The sequence below is a fragment of the Physeter macrocephalus genome, chromosome 11 (genome assembly GCF_002837175.3).
Source record: "Physeter macrocephalus isolate SW-GA chromosome 11, ASM283717v5, whole genome shotgun sequence".
In the NCBI taxonomy this organism is placed as follows: Eukaryota; Metazoa; Chordata; class Mammalia; order Artiodactyla; family Physeteridae; genus Physeter; species Physeter macrocephalus.
The window spans coordinates 87298395-87322937 of NC_041224.1; the positions used below are offsets into that span (position 1 = coordinate 87298395).

The 24543-nt window shown below is 49.5% G+C and overlaps 2 protein-coding genes and 1 non-coding gene across 4 annotated transcripts in view; all 3 read left to right on the forward strand.

Moving 5' to 3' along the window:
• Positions 1–10320: 10320 nt before the first annotated feature.
• AEN (apoptosis enhancing nuclease) lies at positions 10321–21656 on the forward strand. Its single transcript, XM_007122478.4, has 4 exons — positions 10321–10432; positions 15518–16094; positions 18576–18776; positions 19721–21656. Exons 2-4 carry the CDS (start codon positions 15582–15584, stop codon positions 19955–19957), a joined length of 951 nt encoding a protein of 316 aa, XP_007122540.1. The 5' UTR covers positions 10321–10432; positions 15518–15581; the 3' UTR covers positions 19958–21656.
• ISG20 (interferon stimulated exonuclease gene 20) overlaps positions 10347–24543 on the forward strand; it is a 29739-nt gene continuing 15542 nt past the window's right edge. The window contains exon 1 of one of the 2 annotated variants that reach the window (XM_024114953.3): positions 10347–10432. The gene's annotated coding sequence lies outside the window, so the exon portion shown is untranslated. Of the gene's footprint in view, positions 10433–20452; positions 20543–24543 lie in introns of those variants that run through there. The other variant, XM_028495283.2, reaches the window with a different exon arrangement.
• On the forward strand, positions 13365–13436 carry TRNAK-UUU (transfer RNA lysine (anticodon UUU)). Its single transcript has one exon. It is a non-coding gene; the product is annotated as a tRNA-Lys (tRNA).

Genomic DNA, 24543 nt, shown 5'->3' on the forward strand with positions numbered 1-24543 from the left:
AGTCAGAAGAGAGAAGAGCTTTGTTACTTATGATGAACAGATATCTCAGCTTTTGGATTCATTCTGTCCAACTTTGGTGTCCCTGGTAGTTTTATTTTTTGTTTTTCTATTTTAATTCTTCACAGCTGCCCTTCTGGCCTGCATTTTCAGTGACAAATAGAAAAGCTGGATGGATGGAGACAATGACCCTCTAATTAGGTGTAAGAGAAGACATAACTTCCCAGGAAGGCTGTGGCAGATAGGTGGTGGAGATCCCTGGAACTGGAGATTACCCCAGTCTGTCATGGCACTGGAGTTGGGCAGGTCTATTTTTTTCTTTCTCCTGCCACCAAACAGCCCTATTTAGGGATGCTGGCATTAGTCTCCACTTCTCTAAAAGGAAGGGGGCATCAAAGTTCCTTCCCTTCCAAGACAGAAACCATCTGACAACAGCCTGAGAAATCTTAACGTAAGTACAGACCCCCTTGGTCGATCTTTTCTTGTTTTTGGCTGGAGGGGATGCTGGGAATGGACAGATGCTTGACCATGATGGTGCTATCAAGAGCCACCTCCTTTAGTGACCCAATCTGTGCCAGGGTTTGAGTGGGACCATGACCAGAGTATAAGCCCTTCAATATTAGGGGCTATGTCATGTACACCTTTGATTCCCTGGAGCTTAGTCATGCTTAAAGTAGGGGCCCAGCAAATATTTGAACTGAATCCTACAGGCTAGTGTTAGGACAAGTCCCTCAATTTCCTTTTTATGACAGTGGCAGCTCTGGCCCTGCACCCTCCCCCACCCATCTCTTCCAAAAGCTTCGTATTCCCTAGCTGTCTTCACAAAAGATAAATGAAGGCTCAGTTAATTGTTTCCATGGTTACATGGAAGTGGCCACACTGAGGATCCCTATCACCCCTTACTGTCTGAAGGAAAAAGAGAGGAGGGGTTTGGGGATCTTTGTCACGGAGGAAACCATGGAAACAAGCGTTGCTAAGGGGATGGCTCTAAATTCAGAGGAAAGAAACTAGAAGTGGGGAGAGGGAGTTGGTGGGCTCAAGGGCAGGTCATTTTTCAAGATACATTTCTCTGAGGCTAGAGCAGCCTCTTTCACTTCTTGCATCTTCCCCCAACCCAGACAGAGCCCAGAGTTAAAAAATTTTAGAAAACTGGGGCCACTGTCAGGCTCAAGTCCATCTTTATTGCTCCTGCAAGGGAAAAGCCAATGAAAATGGAGTTATTGTGTTCACACCTCATGATTATACTCATTTCTGAACTTTGCCTCTTTGCCAATCAGTTTTGTATACTATGAGCCAGGCGCTGTGCCAGGCACTGGAAAATAATCATCAGCAAAACAGTCCCTGCTCTCATGGTGAGCTGATAGCAGGACAGCCACTTGGTGGCTCTAGGGCCAGGGTTGCTCACATGGGCTGGACTGGACAGTCCTGCATGGCAGTGTCCAGAGGGCTGTCAGAAGTCTCTCCAAACTCTTTTTGTAATGCCTATTAGCTTATCTATTACCACCTGAAGTTTACCTGAGAGCCCACTGAGAAAGGCCTGTTTTTCCTGGGAATACCTACTGCTCTAACCCCTCCAGTGAACACCTTGCACCTTGGTTAGGCTTGCCCTCTGATATTAGCATTCAGGCCCTTGTCTCTGAAACTATACACCAAAGATGATGAACTAGTCCTCTCTCAACAGTGCCAAAGAGACGCGGGGTTTTTTTTGTTTTGTTTTGTTTTTTTAATTTTTTGTGTTCACCACGCAGTGTGCAGGATCTTATTTCCCTGACCAGGGATTGAACCCACACCCCCTGCAATGGAAGTGCGGAGCCTTAACCACCGAACCGCCAGGGAAGTCCCTATTATTATTATTATTATTATCATTATCATTTTACAAAAAATTAAAGGCAACAAGTCCCTCTTTCTTCCTTGATGGGTTAGCTGGGGGGTGGGAGTCCTCAGCTCCCTGCAGCTTGGAGTTGGAGAGTTAGCACCTTGCTGGGGAGTGGAGAGATGGGGGGGGTCCTTAACCTCCTGGGGAGGGATACCCCTCTCTTACATCCAGCTGAGAGCTGGGGGGCTGGGCCTCCGAGCTCGGTCCTGCCAGTCTTCTCCATGTCCCCCCTCTAACCTTCAGTTTCTCCGGGCCAGCCCTTCCCCACTCTGGGTGCACAGAACAAGCCCAAGGATGGCGGGCTTGGCTACAGAGGAAGAGTTGTAATTAAAAAGAGAAAGAATTAAAAGCAGCACCAAAAGGGAAGGGTAATTACCCTTCAGCTGCTGCAGAAATACAATTAGGGCCGTGCTCTCTGAGCCGCCAGGATATTGTGGCTTTTGCTAATTATGAAGCGGATATGCCCTGGCAGTACAATTAGAGGCCGTCCAGGCACCGGGGGCCTGGCCTCTCCTCCATCAGTGCCCAGGCCTGGGGAAATTCAGCCAGGAGCCCAGTGCCAGGACTGGCTGGGTGGAGGCGGGGGCGCAGGACCAGGAGTCCACCCTCCCCCGGCCCACAGCCGGTGTCCCTTTTCCTCTCCTGCCTATTCTGCTAGGCCCAGCCCCCATCCCCACTTCACTCGGAGCCGTGGCTCCGTAAGCACTGGGTGGATTGTCACCCTGGGCCTTCACCGTGGACTAGGGCGGAGATGGGAAGGGGAGGCTGGTAGAGAGGGGTCACCGTGACCTGGAGCTCTTCGCTTTTCCCTTCTCCATGATAGTACAGCGCTTTGTGATTCCCGGAAAAAGGTAGAGAAATGAGCCGCGCTATCTCCCTTTAAAAATAAGATCCTCGTATTATTAAAGGAAATACGTTCATTAGAGAAAATGGAACACTCCAAAGAAAAAGAAAATAAGAATACAATCCCCTCCCCACGCCCCCACCCCCCCACCCCCCCATCCCCCCATCCCCCCATCCCCATCAGAGGCTCCGGAGAATTCTGGGGTGGGGGAGGGGTGGGGGGCTGGTGGGAGGAGGTGACCTTGGGGGTGGGGGCGGGGACACAAGCTGGCCCGGCGGGAGTGTCGGGCTGGCTGACCGCGTGGTGGGTCCGAAGTCACCCAACGCCTGGCCGGAGCGGCGGGTGCGGCCGTGGACCAGCCAGCCCCATCTGGAAGACTAGTGATTTTGTTGTTGTCTCCCTGCGCTCAACAACAAGTCCCAGTCTGCCGCATGGTGCCGGCCGCCGCAGCGCGGGGGTGGCGGGGCGGGGGGCGCTGGGGCCGGGGGTGGGCCGTGCCCTTTGTGGCTCTCCCTCCGTGCGTGTGTTCTTTCTATGCCTTCTCTGTCTCCTAGAAAGCACCTCTGGAAACTATCCTGAGCAACCCCTTGGGCAGCACACCTCAGGCGGACTCTTCCAGAAACAAGGACAGACTACAGTATGTGTGAGTGTGTGTGTGTGAGTGTGTGTGTGTGTGTGTGTGTGTGTGTGTGTGTGTGTGTGGTGGGGTGCGGGGAAGCATGAGGGTGGGAGGGATGGACAGGGTCTCAGTCCTCCAGGAGCGGCGAGCTGCTTCCACACCACTGACAAGGGCAGGGAGAGAGAATCCCCCCCCCCTCCCCCGCAGCAGGGGCCCAGGCGTCTGGTTGTCTCTGGCGGGAGAGAGCCAGAGCGTGTGCAGGCACAAAGGGGCATGTACTTATGACCAGGGTGCCTGCGATGTTGGTGGCCTGGCAGCCACCTGGAGGACACGCCTGACCCTGGCCGGCCCGCGCCTCACCTTGCCTACCCCAGGGAGGAGAGAGTGGACTTGTGCATATAGAACTTCTTCTTGGCCCCAGAATCTGCCTCCGTGCTGCTGGGCCCAGAGGTGTCACCAAGGGAAAACTGAGGTGAGAAAGCCCAGTCCCCCAACTGAGCCTGGAAACCAGTCCCCCACTATAGCAGAAGCAGTGATGATAAAAACCATTTCCCATCCTTTGTCCATGCCTCCGTGTTGGGGGCACCTTACCCTCAGATGGTCACCAAGTTCCAGTGGTGAGACTCTCAGTGGGACAAATTTTTCAAGCAGCAAACTCAAATGCCCTCCCCAGTCCTTTCTAAGTATATTCCCACCCTCCTCCTCCACCCTGGAGAAGGAGGCACTCAGGGCCAGAGAAGTGAAGTGTTGGTCAGCAGCGGGAGGCAAAAAAAAAGACTGGGAAAGTGTTTGTTTGTTTGTTTTAGAACACTAACACATCTTACCAATTTAAATTGGGTTGGGAGTTGTACTCCTTCAGGGAACCCTAAAAATGCAACCATTGTTGAGCTCACCCTGCCTCTGCCACTTGCCAGCTGTGTGACCTTTGGCAAGACACTTAACCTCTCTGAATCAATCAGCCCTTCACTTCTACCCAGAGGCTGCTGCTGTCAGTGTCTCAGCTCCTCCAAACTGGCTCTCTCCTTCTCCATTTCCTGCCTCTTAAATTCTCCTTACTCCAATCCTGCCTGAAACCAGTGGGCAGCCAGTCCTATTAGAAATCTCATTCACACTTGAGAAGGCTGCAAATTGGTGTCACTCAGCAGGTGCCTGCCCTTCACTGGAAGAAAGGGGCCTGGATTGGGCAGAAGGGGGCAGAGGTGGGGAACAGGGGAGGAGGGGAGTCACATCTCTCCCAGGCAGTCCTCAGTATCCAGGGCTTCTATGGAGACATAAGGGAGAGAGATCCTGCCTCAGTGAAACAAGCATCTGGAGAGGGTAGTGGGGTGCACTCCTGATTTGAGAGATGGACAAGAGTGCCCCTGTTGATATGTAGCAAGGTGCAAAATAGAGGGAGCAAGGCACTCCCTGGGGGGGTGGGGAGGGAGTCTTGGCTTCAAAGTCAGACACACCCCAGTTCCAATCCTGGCTGCACCACTTACTAGCTGTGTGACTTTGAGGCAGTCACTTAACATCTCTGAGCCTCAGATTCTTTAATTGTAAAATGGAATTGATCAGGTCTACCTTGCTAGGTTATATGTTAATTAATCAAGAGAAGTGCCAATAATATATAATGGCATATGTAAATACTCAACAGTAGTCTCTTTTGCCTCCTCTTTCATAGTTTTTCTTTTCCAGGATCTGGGGTACCCACAAGTCCCCTTCCCTGAAGTAGCAACAAATGAGACCACCATCTCTCTATTAGTCTCCCACATCGCATAGAAGTTTTATCCCATTTAAACGTTTATCCTTCCCCTCCCCAGATCAGTATCTTGTCCACTTCAGGAGGCTCAATATATATTTAAAGAATGATTATACACCAAGTGTCCCCGCCCCCAACCCCCTCCTTCTCTTCCTTCCCTGCACTTCTCCGTTTTAAAAATGCAGAAACCAAGACTTAGGTTGTATGATTTACCTCTAAGTCACTCGGCAAAATAGACAACTTACTACTTCTTAAGGTAACTTTCTAGGAGTCTCAGAACACAAAATGGTTGGTGATCCAAGGGTCAAGCATCTGGATTCCCCTTACTTCAACTGCATCGCCTGGGTTTATGCAGCCAGCAGCCAGATCTGCGCGCGCGTTTCCAGGGATGAGCGGGGAGGCCGTGCCCTCTGATGGATCCTGTAGGTAGCTGCTCCTTAGCGCCCAGTCTCAATCTTGGCTGCAAGCTAGCATCACCTGATAAGCTTTCAAAATCTCCATATTCAGGTCACATTGCAGACCTGTTACATCAGAATCTTGGGGTGTCATCCAAGTGTCAATATTTTTTAAAGCTCCGCAGGCAATTCTAGTGTTCAGCCAAGATTGAGCAATAATTACAGGTTAATTTTATATGTGAAGAAATTGTAGTGTAGAATGGAAAAAGTTAACGGTGGAGAATAAAATTCCCCTGGATCAAATCTTGCCAGTTTTCCACAAAAAGGCAGTCATGTGAGACTTGACATGGTTCTGAAAATCCTGGAAAACCTCAGGAGTTGGGAGAAGGTATAAAATACCATAACTGTCTTGATGACAGGCTGTGTCCAGGTAGGTTCAAAGTCACTGTTGGATCAAGAGTGCTAGTAGAGCGGGAATGTGCTTGAATAAAATAAGTTATTTACATTGGCTCCCAGGTTGTGTCTGCTTCTTACCCTCTAACACATCGGATTTTAAACTTGAGCATGCATGAGGAACCTGTTAATCTGCTTGTTAAAACACAGATCGCTGGGCCCCACCCACCCCTGAATTTCTGAGTCAGTGGGTCCAACAAATTTCCAAGTGATGCCTAGGCTGCTGGTTTAGGACCACACTTAGAGAATCGCTGCTACAAAAAATGGCCAGATCGACACCCGCCTTCAGGTCTGCACCTGGTCCAGCAACATGGGAATCCCTGTAGCATCCCAAATAGTCCTCAACACAGGCATGCAAGGAAGGCAGAATGGTGCTTCGAGTGTGGCATAAAACCTTGCGTTTTGAAGCCAGATCTGCCCTTGCATTCTTGGAAACTTGAGAACAAGATCTCAGCCCAGATTCTTATCTGGCTCAGTTTTGTTTGGAAAGATTTGTCATTATTGTTGCTGTTGTTTGTTTCTTATCTCAAGTGCTTCTGGATTGACAAGGTTGGGGGGGATAGGGTGGGATCCCTGGGGGCAGGGCTTGGATCATCGGCTTTCCCCCACCAAGCCCTAACTCAAAAGGGTCTGTTATACAGGAGCCCCAGTCCTTGTGGAAGGAGGAGATAGTTTCATTTCAGGAATGGGAAGGTGAAGTTCCTAAAGTTTGGGGTTGGAGATACTGCTGTTCACAGTCAGGATGCCAGTATTAGTCCATCCATATTGTATACTTGTGGACCTTCAACTTTTTTGCTTGATAATATTTTCTATTGTAAGTTTTGGTAGTTACAAATGATGTATCATAAATATTGACATCTTTTTAAAAAATGTGTCTGTAAATGAATGTAGTGGACACATATATATCTATCAGAGCAATTTGATACTAACATTAACCATTTTTAAAATACATGAAAAAACTCTTACCATCAATGTTAAATTTTATCTGAGTCCTATGCTCCTGGAAAGCAGCAATGGTGAAGAAATTTCTCCCATCCTTTTGTGTTCCAGAAACTAGTTACTGCAAAGAAACACCCTGCCCCATATGACTGTGATAAGACTCCAGGATTCCCCCATTGTTTACCTATGACGAGTCCTGGCACGGACACTCCAAATTCCCATTCTTTGCCTCATTGATGATTAGCTGAACTGCTAGACCCATGGATCAACTGGAATAAAACGCTCATTAACCAAACTTTGGTTAAGCTTCTTTTCTTCCCCTAGGTCCCTGAACTATGGCCCACCCTCAGCCAGAGCCAGTTTACAATCCCTCCTTAATGACCCCTCCAGGGAATAGGCTGGCCTCAGGGTAAAACACTCTCCATATCTAATATCCAATATCAATCTACTAACCTAATAGGATCTGGGATCTGGTCAATGCCACCTCCATATCCTGTTTTTTCTAGCCCCCTTTACTCCTCCCTATAAAGGAAAACCCTTTTTGCCTACCCTTCAGAACTAGCAGAGCATTTTCTCTATTGCAATAAATATCTCCTCCCAAACACCCACCCCCCTAATCCTTTCAAATAAAGTCTCTCCTTACTAAATCTGGATTTGCTTTTATTACATGCAACATTCTTTTTTTTCTTCAACTTACACTTCCATTTAACTTCCACTATGGAGATTTATCCTAGCATAATCTATTTTCATGCTTGGCAATATTTTCTGGAGAACCTGATCATACTTTAATGTCACAAAAGTATGTATATCAATTTGAACTTGTTAACTCTAGAAAAATGCCCTGTGACCCATGAGGTTCTACGTGTTATTTTTTTTCCTTCTGGATTGAGACATTGTTGCTATTATTTCTATTACAAGTGAGCAAATGATAAATATACAGCATTTCATTATATGAGCAATAATCTTTACACATAAAAAGTGAGTTTTAATTAGAAATGCCATTGGAAACATGTCTCTTTAGGAGATAGATGGAGCCAGTTATTTTTCATTAAGTTTATAAATCTGGGGATGAATATCACTTTTTGCAAGAATGGGAAAGAGTTGGACCTTCTGTTTTGTTTTTATGGATGTAAACACTGGTAAAAACATTGTTCACATTAAAAGCAGATAGAAGTGGAAGGACTTTTCTCTGGCAATGTCAGTTCTTTTCATTCCTGTTAATTATCTAGCCTCAAAAAAATGTTTTTTAATGACCCATTAGCTGGCAACATGATTAAATCCTCCTCGGATCATAGCGAAAGCAAAGAATCAGAAACCCACCAGATTTGTAGAAGGGTTTCTTGCCCAGTCCTCAATAATAACCCATGTTCAGAACAGTCTTATTGAAACTGATAGGTGTCATTTCGGGCGAGCTCCGAAAAGCCTGGTCCTTTATGTCTCAGCACAGAAAGAATGCAGCGAGAGGCAGAGGCAATGTGATAGATAAGAAGTGATTTATTAGAATGGGATGCTTGTGAGGCTTACAAGCGGGCGGGCAAGAGGGTGCCATGCCCAAGAACTTAGTGGGAACTTAGCTTTATAATCAAAGGAAAAATGGGGAGGGGGAAAAGACCACTTTCTTCTTCATTCTTGAGTAGACGTCATGTTTCCATCATCAACTCCTCGTCCAGGTTGGGCATGGGAGTTTTTTGTCCCTACGTGGTCAAGCCAGGACTTTAAAAATTATTTCAGGTCTCTGTACAATGAGCACCTTTCCATACTGAGCTCACTGGGCAGGATGTGGGTCTCATGCCACCATTGTTTTATTGTTTTAGGGAATGTCTCATGCTTCTGTCACATGGTTTTGTGGCTAGGCAAGCCTGCTTGGTTTTGTGGTTAAGTAAACCTGCTTTCTGGAGTGATCATTAATCTTATTGTGGTCTCCCAAAGCCTCCTAAAGTTCCCTATCTACAATCCCCTAATGGGGTTTCTATGCTGACTATTTGATTATCCTACTCAATCCCTATCATTATTTTTCTTCTTCCCCAAGACTACTTTTATTTCCCAGGGTAATGCCACAGAGCAAGATTTAGAATGTGTGTGTGTGACTTTCCTTTGTAAAGTGGGAGACAGCTGGTTATAAAAAGGGGGAGGGAAGCTGGACTCCAAGGACTCCAGGTCCATTCCCAGGTCTAGTCTCATGGGAGTTGAGGATCTGGTTACTGACTCTCTTAATATCCTCCTTGCCCCGAGAGTTGCCTCTGACAGAGTCTCCATGTCTGAAAACAGCTACTCTGCATCCCCTTCCCTTCTGCTCTCTGTCCTCTCAATGTTGCCTCCGAAAGAGCTCTGGAATCTGTCCCAAGCTCTTTATCCTCTCTACCACTCTGGCCACCAGGATCTTATCCCACCTGAATGTCCACAATCACCCCAACACCCACGCCTCTTTCTCCAGGCCGGGTCCATTCCTTTCCTACTGCAACCAGAGTGAGCTTCCCCAAACGCAAATCCGCTGGTGAACCAGCTCTGGCTTGAATTCCTTCCAGCTCCCCCAAGCCTTCAGGAATGTGAGTAGAAAGCCTTATCCCTCTAGTGGCCTTCTCCTTTGTCCTGCTTCCCTCAAATCTGTAGCCTGGTCAGAAATAGCCAACTTTTGGAACATGTACCCCTGGCCTTCTGGGTACATTTGCGATGCCACTGCTGCTTGCACAATGGAGCTAGAAGGAATCTGACTGCGTTGGTCTTTGTTTGGACCCTCGCTGTTTTCCCTTAATTTCTTGAAATGTCAATTTCCTTAATCGTAAAACAGAAATAATAGTACACATCTCAAAGGGTTCGTCAGATTAAAGGGGTGTATTGCCTGGCACACTGTTAATGCTCACATAATAAATGCAAACTCATTGTTATTGTTTTTATTATTCACGTTGCACTGTTATCTGTTAACCTCTGTTACTGCGCCAAACCATGAGCAACTAGAGTCCCCAGCGGTTGTTCTTATTCTGTGTATCCCAATGCCGAGCCCATAGTAGGAACTTATTACTTATGAGTAAAGTATCGCAAAAGGATAAATGAAAAAGTAGCGCCGAAGGAGCAAACCTGACTTTTAAAAATATTTTTGTTAGTGGCCATCGTGTATATTATTTCACTGAAACCCCTCGACACCCGAGGAGGTAGGGGTTATTCCTATTCTGCAAATGTGGGTGTGTACTCTGTAAGTCAGCCTGCCTTTAGTGGCACGGAGCTCATAGGAGCCCACATCCCGACCCAGGGAGTGGGATGGATTGGACAAAAGTGGGAGCAGAAGTGGGCGATAGGAGGCCACGATCCCCTCCAACCGCTTTAAAATTTCCCGCGGGCTGGGCCAGCCTTCGGCACAAACCACACCCCTCTAGGAGTCCCCGCCCCTTACGCTCCCAAGCGCCAACCGCAGAGAGCCAGGCTCCCGGCCAATCAGAAGAGGTCTTAGGCGGGCGCTGCGGTTCAGCAAGCCAACAGGATGGCGGCCGGAGCAGGGCTTGCCTGGGCTTGTTGGAGCTGCGGGTTCCCTGGGCGCCAAGTGTTGGCGTGAGAAGACGCGCTGGGCTTTCAGGTGATCTCGGGGACCATGCTGGGGATCGCGGGGTTGGGTAGGCTGGCGCGACGTGTCCCCGGCCGTAGGGCCCCGCGCGGTGTGTCCGCCCTCGGCTTGTGGCGGGGGACGCCCGGCCGGGCCGACCCGGCTCCCGGGCTCCCCGAAGTGCAGGCCTGGCCCCGGGCGCCGCCAGGCCCCCATCCCGCCCTGCTCGGGGGTCTCGGGCCTGAGTGGGCGGCGCTGGGCGATGGGGCTTGGCCTGGTGGGCGTCTGCCCGTCCGCCGCGACCAGTGACCAATGCCTCAGTCCTTCCCTGGGTGAGGCCGGGCCTCCCACACGTCACTCCTCGGAACGCCGGCGCCGGGGGAGATCGTGCAGGGCTCTCCTCTGACTGTTCTTGTCTCCTGAACTTTTTAGTAGCACAGAGGATCTTATCGAGCCAGCTTTTCTCAAATTCGGGCGATTATTAGTATCATGGCAAGGGGGTGGGGCCGCGCACTCTTTGAAATACAGATTCCAGGCCCCGTTTCCCCAAATGGCAGTTACGAAGGTGTGGGGAGTAGGCCTGGAAATCAGCCTTTTAAACAGACTAGGTTGGGGAAGCCCCTAACCTAGTTCAATGCTGGATTTCATAAACCCTCGTTTTAAGTTAGGAGACAGTGCCTTGGTCCAGTTGATCTAGCTCTTTAGGGCCAGAGCAGGGTCTAGAACTGCCCACCTTCCTGATCAGCCAGCAGGTTGGTGGCCCTGAGGCCACTGGGAATTCTGACTTCGAGGTTCCTTTGGGCCTTTGCCCAAAGGCCTGGTGGCTGCTGATTCAAAGTGCTGGTTCTGGGCTGGAGAGAGATTTGTTTGCCTCACTGAAATACTTTTATTTGAGCAAAACTTCTCCTGAGCTTCCCTGAGCTCCATGTGGGAGCCCAGGATGAGGAAGGTGTCCCCTTGATGATTAATTGTTGGTTCTGACGTGTCAGCTAGGTCAGGGCATGTAGAGAACTGCTTTCATCTCTTGCAACACAGGGCCAGGGCCACAGAGACCTTTTTTCTCAGGGATCCTATTTTCTGGCTTCTTTGAAACCTTGCCAACAGTGTTAGGGAGGCCACTGACCCTTGTCCTGGCCTCAGCTCCTGACCTGTAGGGTCCTTAGCCGTCTCAGAGAAGGGAAAGGGCCCTCCTCCCCTACAAAAGTTAGTTATTAGTGGGTCTCTGTCTTCTTAGGCCTCCCCATTACTGGGCTGAGACAAATTGAGGTTCTGTATTTGTCAGCCTTAATAATGTGACTTGTCAATATGAGGAAGTTGATTACAGTTAAGAGCCCTTTTAAAAAGGAGACGACTTCTTGGGGAAGGGATAAGCAAGCAGAGGGAGGATGAGTCAGGATGGGTCACTGTGCCTCCCCCTGGCCCAGCCATCACCAAATGGCAGTTCATCTCCCCTCCCATTTCTCTTAGCCTCTGCTGCTATTGTTCAGATTCGTATGTTCTCCAGGTCTCTTCTTATATGGCAGTTGTGATCCCCTCGCGCTAAAACTCTAGGGAGATTGGTTCCCATCCATCTCTGGATTAAGCCCAAACTTTTACCACTCTCCAGGAACAGTTCTTTCTCACTGTCCACACTGCACCCATCTCCTCTCCCCTTACCTCCTTGCTTTCCAATTGCTGCACCAAACTCCTTGCTTTCCCACAATGGATGCGCTTTGCCTCCTGGACTTTGTGTTTTTTTCTGTCTGGATGCCCTTCCCTTCCCGGGCTCCCTGGTAGACCTTTCTGAAACCCTTCAAAGTGTCCCCTGCACTGCCAGGGCTTTTCTAACATAGCGCTTCTGCTTTTTAAATACCTGGCCCGGTGACTCAGGCATGGGTCCTTTGTCCATTGCTCCCATCCTGAGCACACTCTTGTAAGTTTCTGACTATCTCTCTTCCGACCAAACCAGAGTTCCCTGAGGATGTGGTCACTTCCAGCTCTGTAGTCCCCACAGTCTGGCAGATAGCAGGCCTGGTGTCAGCTTCTGGAGAGGATCCGCTCCATGCCAGGTCCCGGGCTGGCTGTAGGGGAAGGGACAGAGACAAACAAAGCTCTCTACCTGCCTTCAGAGTGCTCTGAGGCAGGTTGTATGTAACTATTGACTTTGAAGAGTGCAGTAAATTCTGATTGTGCTGCCAGAGCAGAGAGGGGTGAACTTCTTTGCTCCCCAGTTAGACTGTAATTGTCCGGGGTCAGGGCTACTGTGCCATATTTCAGTGACCTCCCTAGGTGCCTTTGGGGCTCCCTCGCTTGACCCGCCGAGACCAGTATAGGGACACCACCTCGGGGTAGGAAAAGCCACCAGAGTGTAATGGGCTTCCCAGAGTGCAGGCAGAAGGTGGAGTGGTAAAAAGCGGACAGGGGCAGTTCCTCCAGCCAGGCCTACCTTGTGCCTTACGCCCAAATGGCATCAGGCTGAAGGTGGGCCCCTCTTCCTCAGCCCTGGGGTACTTTTTTCAGGCCTTGCCCCTAACATGTCCACTGATTCCTCTCCCTTCTTCTACCTGGAGGGCAACTGCTCCACGCTCACGCAGACTTAACCTCTTCAGCCTGTCCCGCTTCCCTGGCACTTCTCACGCAGCCCTTCACACACCTTCTTCTCCATTTCTGTCTCTGCAGTGAGACTCAACTCTCGGAGTCCAGGATCTTTCTTTGTAACTCTCTGCCCAGCTTTTGCCACAGTTGGGACCCCAGAGGCCTCAGTGTGACATTGGCTTGTGCAACCCGGAGGATTGTTCCCGAAGGGCTTCCTGGAGGATGTAGAAAGGGTAGGGGGGATGTAGTGGGAAGGGAGGCAGGAGGAAGGCCTGTGGGTTGGGAGTCCAGGCTGAGGCAGCTCTGGCCTGGGAAGAACTGGTTACCAGCCATGAGCAGGAGTCTTCACCTGTGGGGGAAAGGGAGCATATAATACATGCCAGGAGGGACTTCCCCGGTGGTCCAGTGGTTAGGACTCGGCGCTTTTACTGCCGTGGCCTGGGTTCAATCCCTGGTTGGGGAACTAAGATCCCGCAAGCCGGGTGGCCATAAATGAATGAATGGATGGATGGATGGCCCGGATTCAATCCCTGGTTGGGGAACTAAGGTCCCGCAAGCCGTGTGACCAAAAATGAGTGAATGAATGAATGAATGAATAAATAAAATAAAAAAGCAAATTATTAAAAAGGCAAAAGGGACTTCCCTGGCAGTCCAGTGGTTAAGACTCCGTGCTTCCAATGCAGGGTGTACGGGTTTGATCCCTGGTTGGGGAACTGAGATCCCACATGCTGCTCAGCCAAAATAAATAAATAAATAAAAGGCAAACAATAAAAAGACAAAGTCCTTTAAAGATATGTATATATGCAGGGAGCATATAATATATGCAGATATGCAGTTTAATGGGGATTTGGCCACAATCCAAATATACACTAACCAAGGGAAACTTGGGACATGACACTGCTGACTCCACAGAAAATCCCTTTGTTTGTATTAAGAATACTTGATTCAGAAGTTAAGGATGAGCAGCTAAATTTTATCCAGATGTACTAGGAAATACCATTTTCATGAATACAGATGCAACTAAAATTGGTCACCTATAAAGATTTTAAAGGCTACATCAGGGTATATAGTCTTGACTAAAGACAGATTAATGAACCAAATGACTGTAATAATTAGTATTCTTAATAATAATAGGGTGGGGGAGAAGGATTGGGAGTTTGGGATTAGTAGATGCAAACTATTTTGTATAGAATGGATAAACAACAAGGTCCTAGTGTATAGCACAGGGAACTGTATTCAATATCCTGTGATAAACCATAATGGAAAAGACTGTGAAAAAGAATGTATATATACGTGTAACTGAGTCCCTTTGCTGTACAGCAGAAATTAACAACGTTGTAAATAAACTATACTTCAATAGAATTTAAAAAAATAAAGCATAATAATTTTAAAAAATATATGCAGATCCTAGCACACATGGATTGTGCCTTTTCCTCTTCACACGGGAAGGGTAGTAGGGCCATTTTACATGCAAAGAACCTGAAGTTCAGTGGTTAGGTAACTTATACAGAGCTGAGTTAGCCCCTGCTCTGTCTACTGCAAAGCGCTGGTTTTCTGGTGTGTTCAAAACATACTGGCTGACTTAGTACAGCAAACAAGATGAGGTTTTCCAGGCTACATCCTTCACTATTGGGAAGATGCCGGCCTTATTGCATGGGATTTGCAAACCCATGTGAACAACATATATTTCCTGTGGCAGTGGTGTGTGACAGCATCTCTTTACAACCCAGCATTCAGGGATGGAGAGCTTGTGGGAGTTACCACAGGAATCTGCAGCAATATAGGTCAGGACTTTTTCTGTTTCTCTTTTAGAGTTGAGCTGGTTTACCAGCACGCCAGTGCCTGTAGGCTTCAGTGATTAAACTACATGTCCAACTGTATTTAAATATTTGTAGACAGTGTTGTGATGAGTGAATTAGAAGAAAGTCATTTAATAGAGTACATCATTTTAGTTAACACTTACCAAAAATACAACTATTGTGGGCTTCCTCTGAAATATTTTCTCCAGGTTTTTCTGTGGGTCTTGTGTTCACATTTCATAAAGTTTTTGTTTTTGTTTTTTTAAAATAGGATATCATATATATGCTGTTTCTGTAACCTTTATTTTCTCATAGCCATACCTCTAAAATGTCTTAATGCTAATGGTATTGGAGGTAAGCTATGGCTTGGAGGTTGAGATCATGGATTCTGGGTTCACATCAGCCTTTGTCTATGTATTAATCGGGCAAGTTACTTAACCTCTATGCCTCAGTTTTTGTACCTGTAATATGAGGATAATAATGCTTTGTTCAAATTGTTGGGAAGATTGAGTGAGTCCATGTAAATTACTTAAAAACAGTGGTTTTGCAGGTGGAATCGATTGTGTGAGTGCAATTATTATTAAAATAGGTCCTTGACTCCATCTGGGTTGCTGAGACAAAGTGTAGGGCTCTGGGACAGCCTGGGAGTAGAGCACTGCAGGGAGGGAGGAAGAGAGATGGAGGGGCAGGGCTGGCCTGGGACACTCCTCACCCAGCCCCTCTGCCCTATGTGTTCTCTCCCCAGGCTGCTGCCCCGTAGGCAGATTACCTCCCAGACCTCCCTTGCCCTGAGCGGTGAGCTGATTGGGATGGTGGCCCGGGAAACTCCTGAGTCTGCCCAGTGCCTGTGCCCTTCCCTGGCCAGCCTGAATGCCAAGGATGTGCTTCGGAGGAAACACAAGAGGAAGAGCCGACAGCACCAGCGGTTCATGGCCCGGAAGGCCTTGCTGCAGGAGCATGGGTTGCGAAGCACACCCCCGGAGCCAGGATCCTCCCCAGGCACCGAAGCCGCCAGCAGTGTGAGGCAGCATCCAAGGGCTGAATCTGGAGGTGCCCCATGCAGCAGAAAGCCCACCCCCAGAGAATCTGCTGGGCCCTTGCCCAGCAAGTGTGTGGCTATCGACTGTGAGATGGTGGGCACGGGACCCCGAGGGCGGGTGAGTGAGTTGGCCCGCTGCTCCGTGGTGAGCTACCACGGCGAGGTCCTCTACGACAAGTACATCCAGCCGGAGATGCCCGTCGTGGACTACCGCACTCGCTGGAGCGGCATCACCAGGCAGCACATGCGCAAGGCCATCCCCTTCCAGGTGGCCCAGAAGGAGGTGAGGGCAGGGCTGGGGGCTTGGGGTCAGTGTGATGGGCTGGGAAGAGCAGCCCCAGGTCTGAGTCCACACTTAGCCACTAGAAGCGAGAGACCTTTGGGAAGTTACTTAACTTCTCCAAACAGTGGGTTTCCTCTCCATAGAAAAGGGTGAATAGAAATCCTGCCCTACCTGCGTGGAAGGGGTGCTGGGGTGTCCCACGTGATAGTGTTTATGGAGAGGCCGCGCCAACTGTAAGAGGCGAAACAGCTTCTTTTCTGTTATAAAAGCACTATGTGTCTGCTTAAAATTTGTAAGGCCCACAGTGCTGTCACGTTCAGGTGTTAAATGTTTTGGTTTTTTTTTTTTTTTAATGTTAGCTTTTCATTGTTTTGAAAAAAAATTAGTGTTGGGACCACACTGACATGCCAGGAATTCCCAAACGTCCTTGAGCATAGGAAACACCTAAATCCTTATTAATGATCTTGGATCCTTGTCCTCAGATCCCTCCGTAGAGATTCTGATCCTGCAGGTCTCTAGGCCTTGGGAGGGCTCTGATGTGTGTGTTCCTAAAAACCGTCATGCTGTGTAAACTTGCACGATTAAAAACCCCAGAGCTGATGGGGAAAAAGGGGTTAGGGACACAATGCCCAAAAAACTTCATTAATGACACCCCAAAAATAAAAAGATAGAAACCTAATAACAGTGGGACCACAGTTTTGCACAGGTTCAGTGGTTGAGAAATGCGTAAGTACGGCACTCTGCCTTGAAAAGACCTGGAGTGCTTGGGGAAGTGGGTGTCAGGGGGGTGGCGGCTCGCACTGTGGGAGGGGTTGAGGGAATTACCTGAAGTCAGGAAGTGGGAAGCCAGGTGCGGGCAGCACGCTGGTGAACTGCGCTGGCTGGTAGACTTGCAAGACGTGGGCGCTTTCTGGATTCCCCAGTGGGTCTGCTCAGCTAAGTGAGGTTTCTGCATTCACTTTCGCCCTTCTGTTTCTCAAGGGCGAAATTTGCATTATTCTCAAGTCACACCCTAATATATCAACCGTGTTGGAACATTTTGCATTTTCAAACCAAGCGTTGTAGCAGAACTATTTAACATTTCTGGTTTATTCTTGGGATGAGGTGCATTTAGGAAATACTGATGTAAGTCATCTTGTGTCTTCCTTTTTCACATAAGATACACCCTAAGGATTTCTTTCCAAAGGTTATTTATCAAGCAGGTTGATCAGGAATAGAAGCAGCAGGGAGGGAGGGAGGTGGTGAACCCTCCAGCTCCCCTGTGCTTCCCTCAGCCTGCCAAGAGTGGGACCGCATTGGATCTGCCTGGACTCTGAGCCAGTGTGGAGCGTGCTGGGTGCCTTCCCACCGCGTGGGGTGTGTGTGTGTGTTATGGGGGGGGTGACTAGAGTGGGGTGGCCCGTCCCTACCACTGAAGTCTAAATGCACCTTATCCATATGCTGTGCTGGGTGCCTTCCCACCGCGTGGTGTGTGTGTGTGTGTGTGTGTGTTTGTGTGTGTGTGTTATGGGGGGGGGTGACTAGAGTGGGGTGGCCCGTCCCTACCACTGAAGTCTAAATGCACCTTAGCCATATGCCGTGAAGGCTGAGTTTAGCGATAAACCACGCGTCGCCAGCAGAGGCAGCTGTGGGAGGCTGGTGGCGGGTGACGTGGCCCTGAGGAGGGTGGGAGGCAGGAAAGAGCGGCGCGCGTTGTGGAGCTGGTGAGAGCTGAGCCAGAGAGCATGTTTCGAGGTTGAGAAGCGGGAGTCCCGTACAGCAGAGGGGCAAAGGGACAGAGTCCTGGACCGAAAACAGGACCGTTCCATTAATGCTGTAAAAGCCGCCGTTGGTAATACGTCTCCAGTGCCTGGCACAGTTCTGGGACTTCACCCTGACCCCTCCTGTGTGCTGAGCTGTCACAGAGCGTCACTAGTCCAGGCAGACATGGTCCCTGCGTGTTACCATGAGCTCACAGTGGGGGGCAGCCGGACAGGCCACGCGGAGCTGAATGTGTGCTTAGAAAATGTGGTGAATCCCCTGAAGGAGAGAATAGCAGGGGTCCTGATGGCGTTGGGGGAGGCCTGCTGATATGTAAGCTGAGACCTGCCGTGAGAGAAGTTGGGGGGGGTGTTGCCGGGGGGGGCTGGCGAGGTCTTCCGGGCTGAGAGAGAAGAGCCTGTGCCGGCAGGAAAGAGTGCTTGTATCGGGTCACTTACCCATCCAAGAGCCCCTTAATGCTCACTACCACCCCACCAATGCCATTGCCAGCTTTCTTGTTTTGCAGGTGTGGGGGAAGATTAAGCGGCCCCCTGATTATAGCAAGTAGTGAGTAGAGGGTCTGGATTCAAGCTCGGGGCAACTTGGTTGACAGTGGAGCCTGTGGTCGCCCCTCTGCGCTGCCTTACTCCAGAGGGGTCCCCGCACCCACTGGTCAGGGTGTCAGAATGTGTCCTGTGCCCGCCTGATAGTGGGGCCTTCCGACTCCTCCTCTGCTCACAGATCCTCAAGCTCCTGAAGGGCAAGGTGTTGGTGGGGCACGCCCTGCACAATGACTTCCAGGCCCTCAAGTACATCCACCCTCGGGGCCAGACCCGGGACACCACTTATGTCCCCAGCCTCCTCAGCCAGCCCAGCCTCCATGCCCGGACCCGCGTCTCTCTCAAGGACCTGGCCCTGCAGCTGCTGCACAAGAAAATCCAGGTGCGTGGTGCAGGGGGGCTGGGGGAGCGAGAGGGCCTGCCCTCCATGCTGGCCTGTCCACGGACAGGCCGTGGGCTGTGCCTCCAGCCTGCCAGTCCCAGTCCTGGAGCTCCCGCATGTCCACATAGCCCTGGGTGTTTTCTCTCCATCGCCCTCCTTCCCCAGTGCTTTGTGACAGCCAGCCACACCCTCCCGGACTGCTGTCTTTCAGATCTGTCTCCCACCCAGTTCCTGGCTCTGTCCCCACGCTTGCACGTAGAACCCCATCTCCTGCAGCCTTCGGTCAGGGGCAGCTGATCACTCTTGCTCCTGCTGTGCTTCACATTCATAATTCCATCTGCTCCTCAAGGCTTTGAGGCAGGGATTTTTTTTTTTTTAATAAATTTACTTATTTTATTTATTTATTTTAGGCTGCATTGGGTCTTCGTTGCTGGGCGCGGGCTTTCTCTAGCTGCAGAGAGCGGGGGGCTACTTTTTGTTGCGGTGCGCGGGCTTCTCATTTTGGTGGCTTCTCTTGTGGAGCATGGGCTCTAGGCACACGGGCTTCAGTAGTTGTGGCTAGCAGGCTCAGTAGTGGCTCGTGAGATCTAGAGCCCAGGCTCAGTAGTTGTGGCACACAGGCTTAGTTGCTCCGCGGCATGTGGGATCTTCCCTGACCAGGGCTTGAACCCAGGTGGATTCTTAACCACTGTGCCACCAGGGAAGCCCTGAAGCAGGGATTTTTAACTGGGTTTTCTATTTGAGGAAACAGGCTTCAAGAAGCTAAGCTTGTGGTACAGCTGGGATTCTAGCGCTTGTCTGTGTGACTAGGACCCATGCCCTTCTCACTGTACCAGGCTGTACACCCGCATTCTGAGAGTATGCGTCTCTGGGCCAGGACCCAGCCTGGGCCGCTGGGCCCCCACCAGGACTGCGGGCAGTGATGCGTGGGCTCTCGTCCACAGGTGGGCCAGCACGGGCACTCATCGGTGGAAGACGCCATGACGGCCATGGAGCTCTACCGGCTGGTGGAGGTGCAGTGGGAACAGCAGGAGGCCAGCAGCCTCCAACTGCACCCTGAGGACAGAGAGCCCGACAGCAGCACAGACATGGAGCAGTATATGGAGGACCAGTACTGGCCGGAGGACCTGGCCCAGGGCACCAGCAGAGGAACAGGGGAGGCACCGGGCAGAGCGCAGTGAGGGAGGAGAAGCTCCATTGGGGAGCAGGGACCAGGAGAGTGGCTGGGGCCGGATGCCACCAGTGTCCCCCAGGGCCTAAAGTGTTGGGACCATCTGCCCACAGCACTGTCCCCGATTCTGTGGTTTTGCTGATGGCACTTTATAGGCACCATGAAAATGGCAGGTGGGCTAGCTGCTAGAGCCCAGCAGGAGTAGGGGATGCGCCGGCAGACTTCCCACCCCCAGGCTGTGCTCTCTAAAGGGATGATGTCTCCCTCCTTGGGGGTGGGGGGTGTGGGTGTCCCTATTCAAGAATTCCCTTGTCTCACCCCAGTGACCTGGGGTAAAGCTCTCTTCCTGTTGTCACCATCCACCTCTTCCTCCACAGTCATTTTCAGGAGAATAACTACACCCTGAAGCTACAGAGTTAAGGCCACTCAAGGGTCATTTTGTCCCTTTCTCTCAGAACTGGAACTCTGGCTGTAGCCATCGTAGGAGCTGCCAGGCTACAATGGAACAGCAGAGACCTCAGCTCGTGGGGAGCTGAGTCTTCACTTGCTCGCCACCAGAAGTCACCAGGCACTATTCTGGGAGGAGGGAAGGCTAGTAAGCTCTGCGTGGAGACTGGCATATGTATTTGGACCCAAGTCAGGCATTCCTCCTGCCACCCAGCGCTAGGCTCTCTTAAGCTAAAGTCTGAGAAACAAGACAGCGGTTTGAATTCTGGGACCCCTGTGCAGAATTGCCCACAGGGATCTTTATTTATTGAGAGCAAGGCCACAGGTCTGTAGGGGAGCAGAGGGCGGGTCCACTGGGGCCAGGCCGGGCATTGACAGCTGTGCAGCTGTTGCACTCGGGTGGGTGCCCCCAATCACTGTGGTGGCTGGGTTTTATCCAGATTTCTAAAAATGTTCTATGTCGGGATTCATCCCCTACGCCTCTTTCCTTGTTTCCTAAGGGGCAGTTTGGGGGTATTGGGGTAACCCGGAGCTCAGGTCACACAGAACCTTTGAGCCCCATCTTTGCTCACCACTCAATAGCTTTGAGACTTAGGCAAGTGTGTGACTTCACTCTTGAGTCTGTTCCCTCATCTGTAAAATGGGGATAATGACACCACCTACCTCACAGGGTTGTTAGGAGGATGAAGTGCTGAGTGCTTGGCCCAGTGCCTGGCGCCTAGTAAGCCGAGGTCAGTGCGAGCGGCTGTGTTTTCTTTAAGGATCAGTGTTGGGCTTTCCGGGTAACACCTGAACACGCCCTCAGGTTGAGTGGCTTTGACCCAGACAGAACTGTCCTCGTGGCTGTTCCAGCAGGTGGGGCACAGGCCACTGAGGACAACTTAGAGGTTCTGGGCTCTCACCGTTCCCTGTGATGCGTGGGTTTCACGTCAGTCTGAGCAAAGCAGCAGGGCCAGGAAGGGAGAGACACTGCAACCACGCAACTGCAAAAGCAGGGCCGCAGATTGCTCTGGGAGCTGGCTGAGTCACTGACCACGCCTGGCCTGGCTCTAGGTTCCTTAAACGTCTGTAGCTGATGCCACACTCACAGTTGAGAAGTAGCTTTGGTTCTTTGGTCTGTGGGTTGAGGAAGGATGGAGCTGCTAGCAGTGGGGAGATGTACTGGGTTTAAAATCAGCTTTGTTGTAAAACCTGGAAAAAAACTCAATTGAAAAGTGGGTGAAGTGGCCTTTTCTTTGAATTCTTCAGCTAGGGTGGGAGGGTGGCTTGGGGGAGGGATGGTGGGGGCGCTGAGGTGCTGAGTCTTGCTGGGTGCTTTGACCTTTGAGGTGGGTGGCTTTCAAGATGATGCTTTGGGCTGTAGCAAGAAAATACTACAGAATTTATATAGTTTATTATTTTGTTTCCTTTATTTTTTAGTTTTTTAAACATCTTTATTGGAGTATAATTGCTTTACAGTGGTGTGTTAGTTTCAGCTTTATAACAAAGTGAATCAGCTACACATATACATATATCCCCCGCGGGGGGGGGGGGGGCGGGGGGGGGGGGGGGGGGGGGGGGCGCTGAGGTGCTGAGTCTTGCTGGGTGCTTTGACCTTTGAGGTGGGTGGCTTTCAAGATGATGCTTTGGGCTGTAGCAAGAAAATACTACAGAATTTATATAGTTTATTATTTTGTTTCCTTTATTTTTTAGTTTTTTAAACATCTTTATTGGAGTATAATTGCTTTACAGTGGTGTGTTAGTTTCAGCTTTAAAACAAAGTGAATCAGCTACACATATACATATATCCCCATATCTCCTCCCTCTTGTGTCTCCCTCCCACCCTCCCTATCCCACCCCTCTAGGTGGTCACAAAGCACCGAGCTGATCTCCCTGTACTATGCGGCTGCTTCCCACTATAGTTTATTTTTGAAAATTTTATAACTGCCCTAGTATAGAGCACAAGTTTATTAAACTTCTTTTTCTTTGAAGTTATGTACTCACTTTTTTTATTTTTAAAAACTTTTTTTAGTTTTAAGTATAAAATACACAATATAAAATTTACCATCTTAGCCATTTTTAAGGGTAGAGTTAAGTAGTGTCACATATATTCACATTGTTGTGCAACCCATCTCCAGAACTGTATTATATTGCAAAACTGAAACTCTATACTCATTAAACAATAGCTCCTCATTCTCTCCTCCTTCCAATGCCTGGCAACTACCGTTCTTTCTGTTTTTATGAATTTGATTAGGTACCTCATGTAAGTGGAATCCTACAGTATTTGCCTTTTTGTGTCTGGCTTATTTCACTTAACATAATGTCCTCACAGTTTGTCCCCGAGGTTGTAGTATGTGTCAGAATTTCCTTCCATTTTAAGGCTAAATAATAATTCATTTGTATGTATATGACACCTTTTGTTCATTCATCCATCCATACATCAACAGACGTTTGGGTTACTTCTCCCTCTTGGTTATTGTGAGTAGTGCTGCTATGTCTCTCCAGGACCCTGCTTTCAATTCTTTTGGGTATACACCCAGAAGTGGGATTGCTGGACCATGGTAATTGTGTTTGTTTATTTATTTATTTTTGGCCACGCCGTGGCTTGCAGGATCTTAGTTTCCCCTGACCAGGGATTGAACCCTCGCCCACAGCAGTGAAAGCTCAAGTCCTAACCACTGGACTGCCAGGGAATTCCCTGTGTTTCATTTTTTTGAGGAATCTCTATACTGTTTTACACAGTGGCTGCACCATTTTACATTCCCACCAACAGTGCACAAGGGTTCTAGTTTCTCCATATCCTCACCAACACTTGTTATTTGTGGTCTTTTTGATAATAGTCATCCTGACAGCTGTGAGATGATATACCTCGTGGTTTTGATTTGCATTTCCCTGATGATTAGTAATGTTGAGTATCTTTTTCACATATTTATTGGTATATAGTTTATTTATTTATTTATTTATTTATTTTGCAGTACACGGGCCTCTCACTGTTGTGGCCTCTCCCGTTGCGGAGCACAGGCTCCGGACGCGCAGGCTCAGCGGCCATGGCCCACGGGCCCAGCCACGCCGCGGCATGTGGGATCCTCCTGGACTGGGGCACGAACCCGTGTCCCCTGCATCGGCAGGCAGACTCTCAACCACTGCGCCACCAGGGAAGCCCATATAATTTATTTTTAATTCATTCTTTTTTATGTCTGTGTTTTAAAAAATGTATCCCAGGGACTTCCCTGGTGGTCCAGTGGTTAAGAATCCTCCTTCCAACGCAGGGGACACAGGTTCAATCCCTGGTTAGGGAACTAAGATCCCACATGCCGCAGGGCAACTAAGCCCGTGTGCCGCAACTACTGAGCCCACACACCTCATCTAAGATCCCGTGTGTTGCAACTAAGACCCGACACAGCCAAAAAAACAAACAAACCAAAAAAACCAACAGTATCCCATAGCACAGTTTGACATGTTTTAAGTTGAACCACATTAAATTGCTGATATTTGACTGAGGTCTTTCCATCTGTGGTATATAATTTAGAAATTCACATACACATTTTAGGGGTACGTGACCAGATGAGGTTGGAGACAGTTGAGCTGGATTTCAAAGGGCAGGTTACCTGTAGGGAGAGGTATCTGACCCACCGTTATGATTCATCCACTCGGCCTGTGTCCTGTGCTGGGGGTTCAGAGAAGGCCATACAGTGGCAGCCTTCAAACCTGCTACAGGCACTGCAGGTGGGCCAGCTGGCAGGATGCGTGTCTTGTAAGGCTGAGAGGTTTGCCCTGAATAACTCACTTTCCTCCTGACCTAAGGAAATTTGTGGATTGGTCTGGCCAGTGAGTGACACCAGTTAAACCTGGGAAGCATCCCCACTAGGGAATCCCCAGCCCATCCCCCTGGCTGGGGTCAGGGATTCCTCTCCTAGGCTGTTACTCACCCATGCTTGTGTCCAACCTCAGAGCACACAATACATTTGAAAAAATTCAGTGTGATGCAGGCAGGGTTCCAGGTGCAAGTGGGAGGGGGAACAGTAAGTGAACAAGTACAATATGTGGTATCTCAGATGGCATCAATTCTTATAGAAGAAACCCGAGAAGGGGATGAGGGTGTAGTTTTTTTTTTTTTTTTTTTTTTTTTTTTTTTGTGGGATGCGGGCCTCCCCCTGTTGTGGCCTCCCC

Coding starts and splice junctions, on each gene's coding strand:
- AEN (XM_007122478.4), top strand. CDS start 15,582: ATGGTGGCCCGGGAAACTCCTGAGTCTGCCCAGTGCCTGTGCCCTTCC. Junction 16,095..18,575: donor TCCAGGTGGCCCAGAAGGAG/GTGAGGGCAGGG, acceptor CTCTGCTCACAG/ATCCTCAAGCTCCTGAAGGG. Junction 18,777..19,720: donor TGCTGCACAAGAAAATCCAG/GTGCGTGGTGCA, acceptor TCTCGTCCACAG/GTGGGCCAGCACGGGCACTC.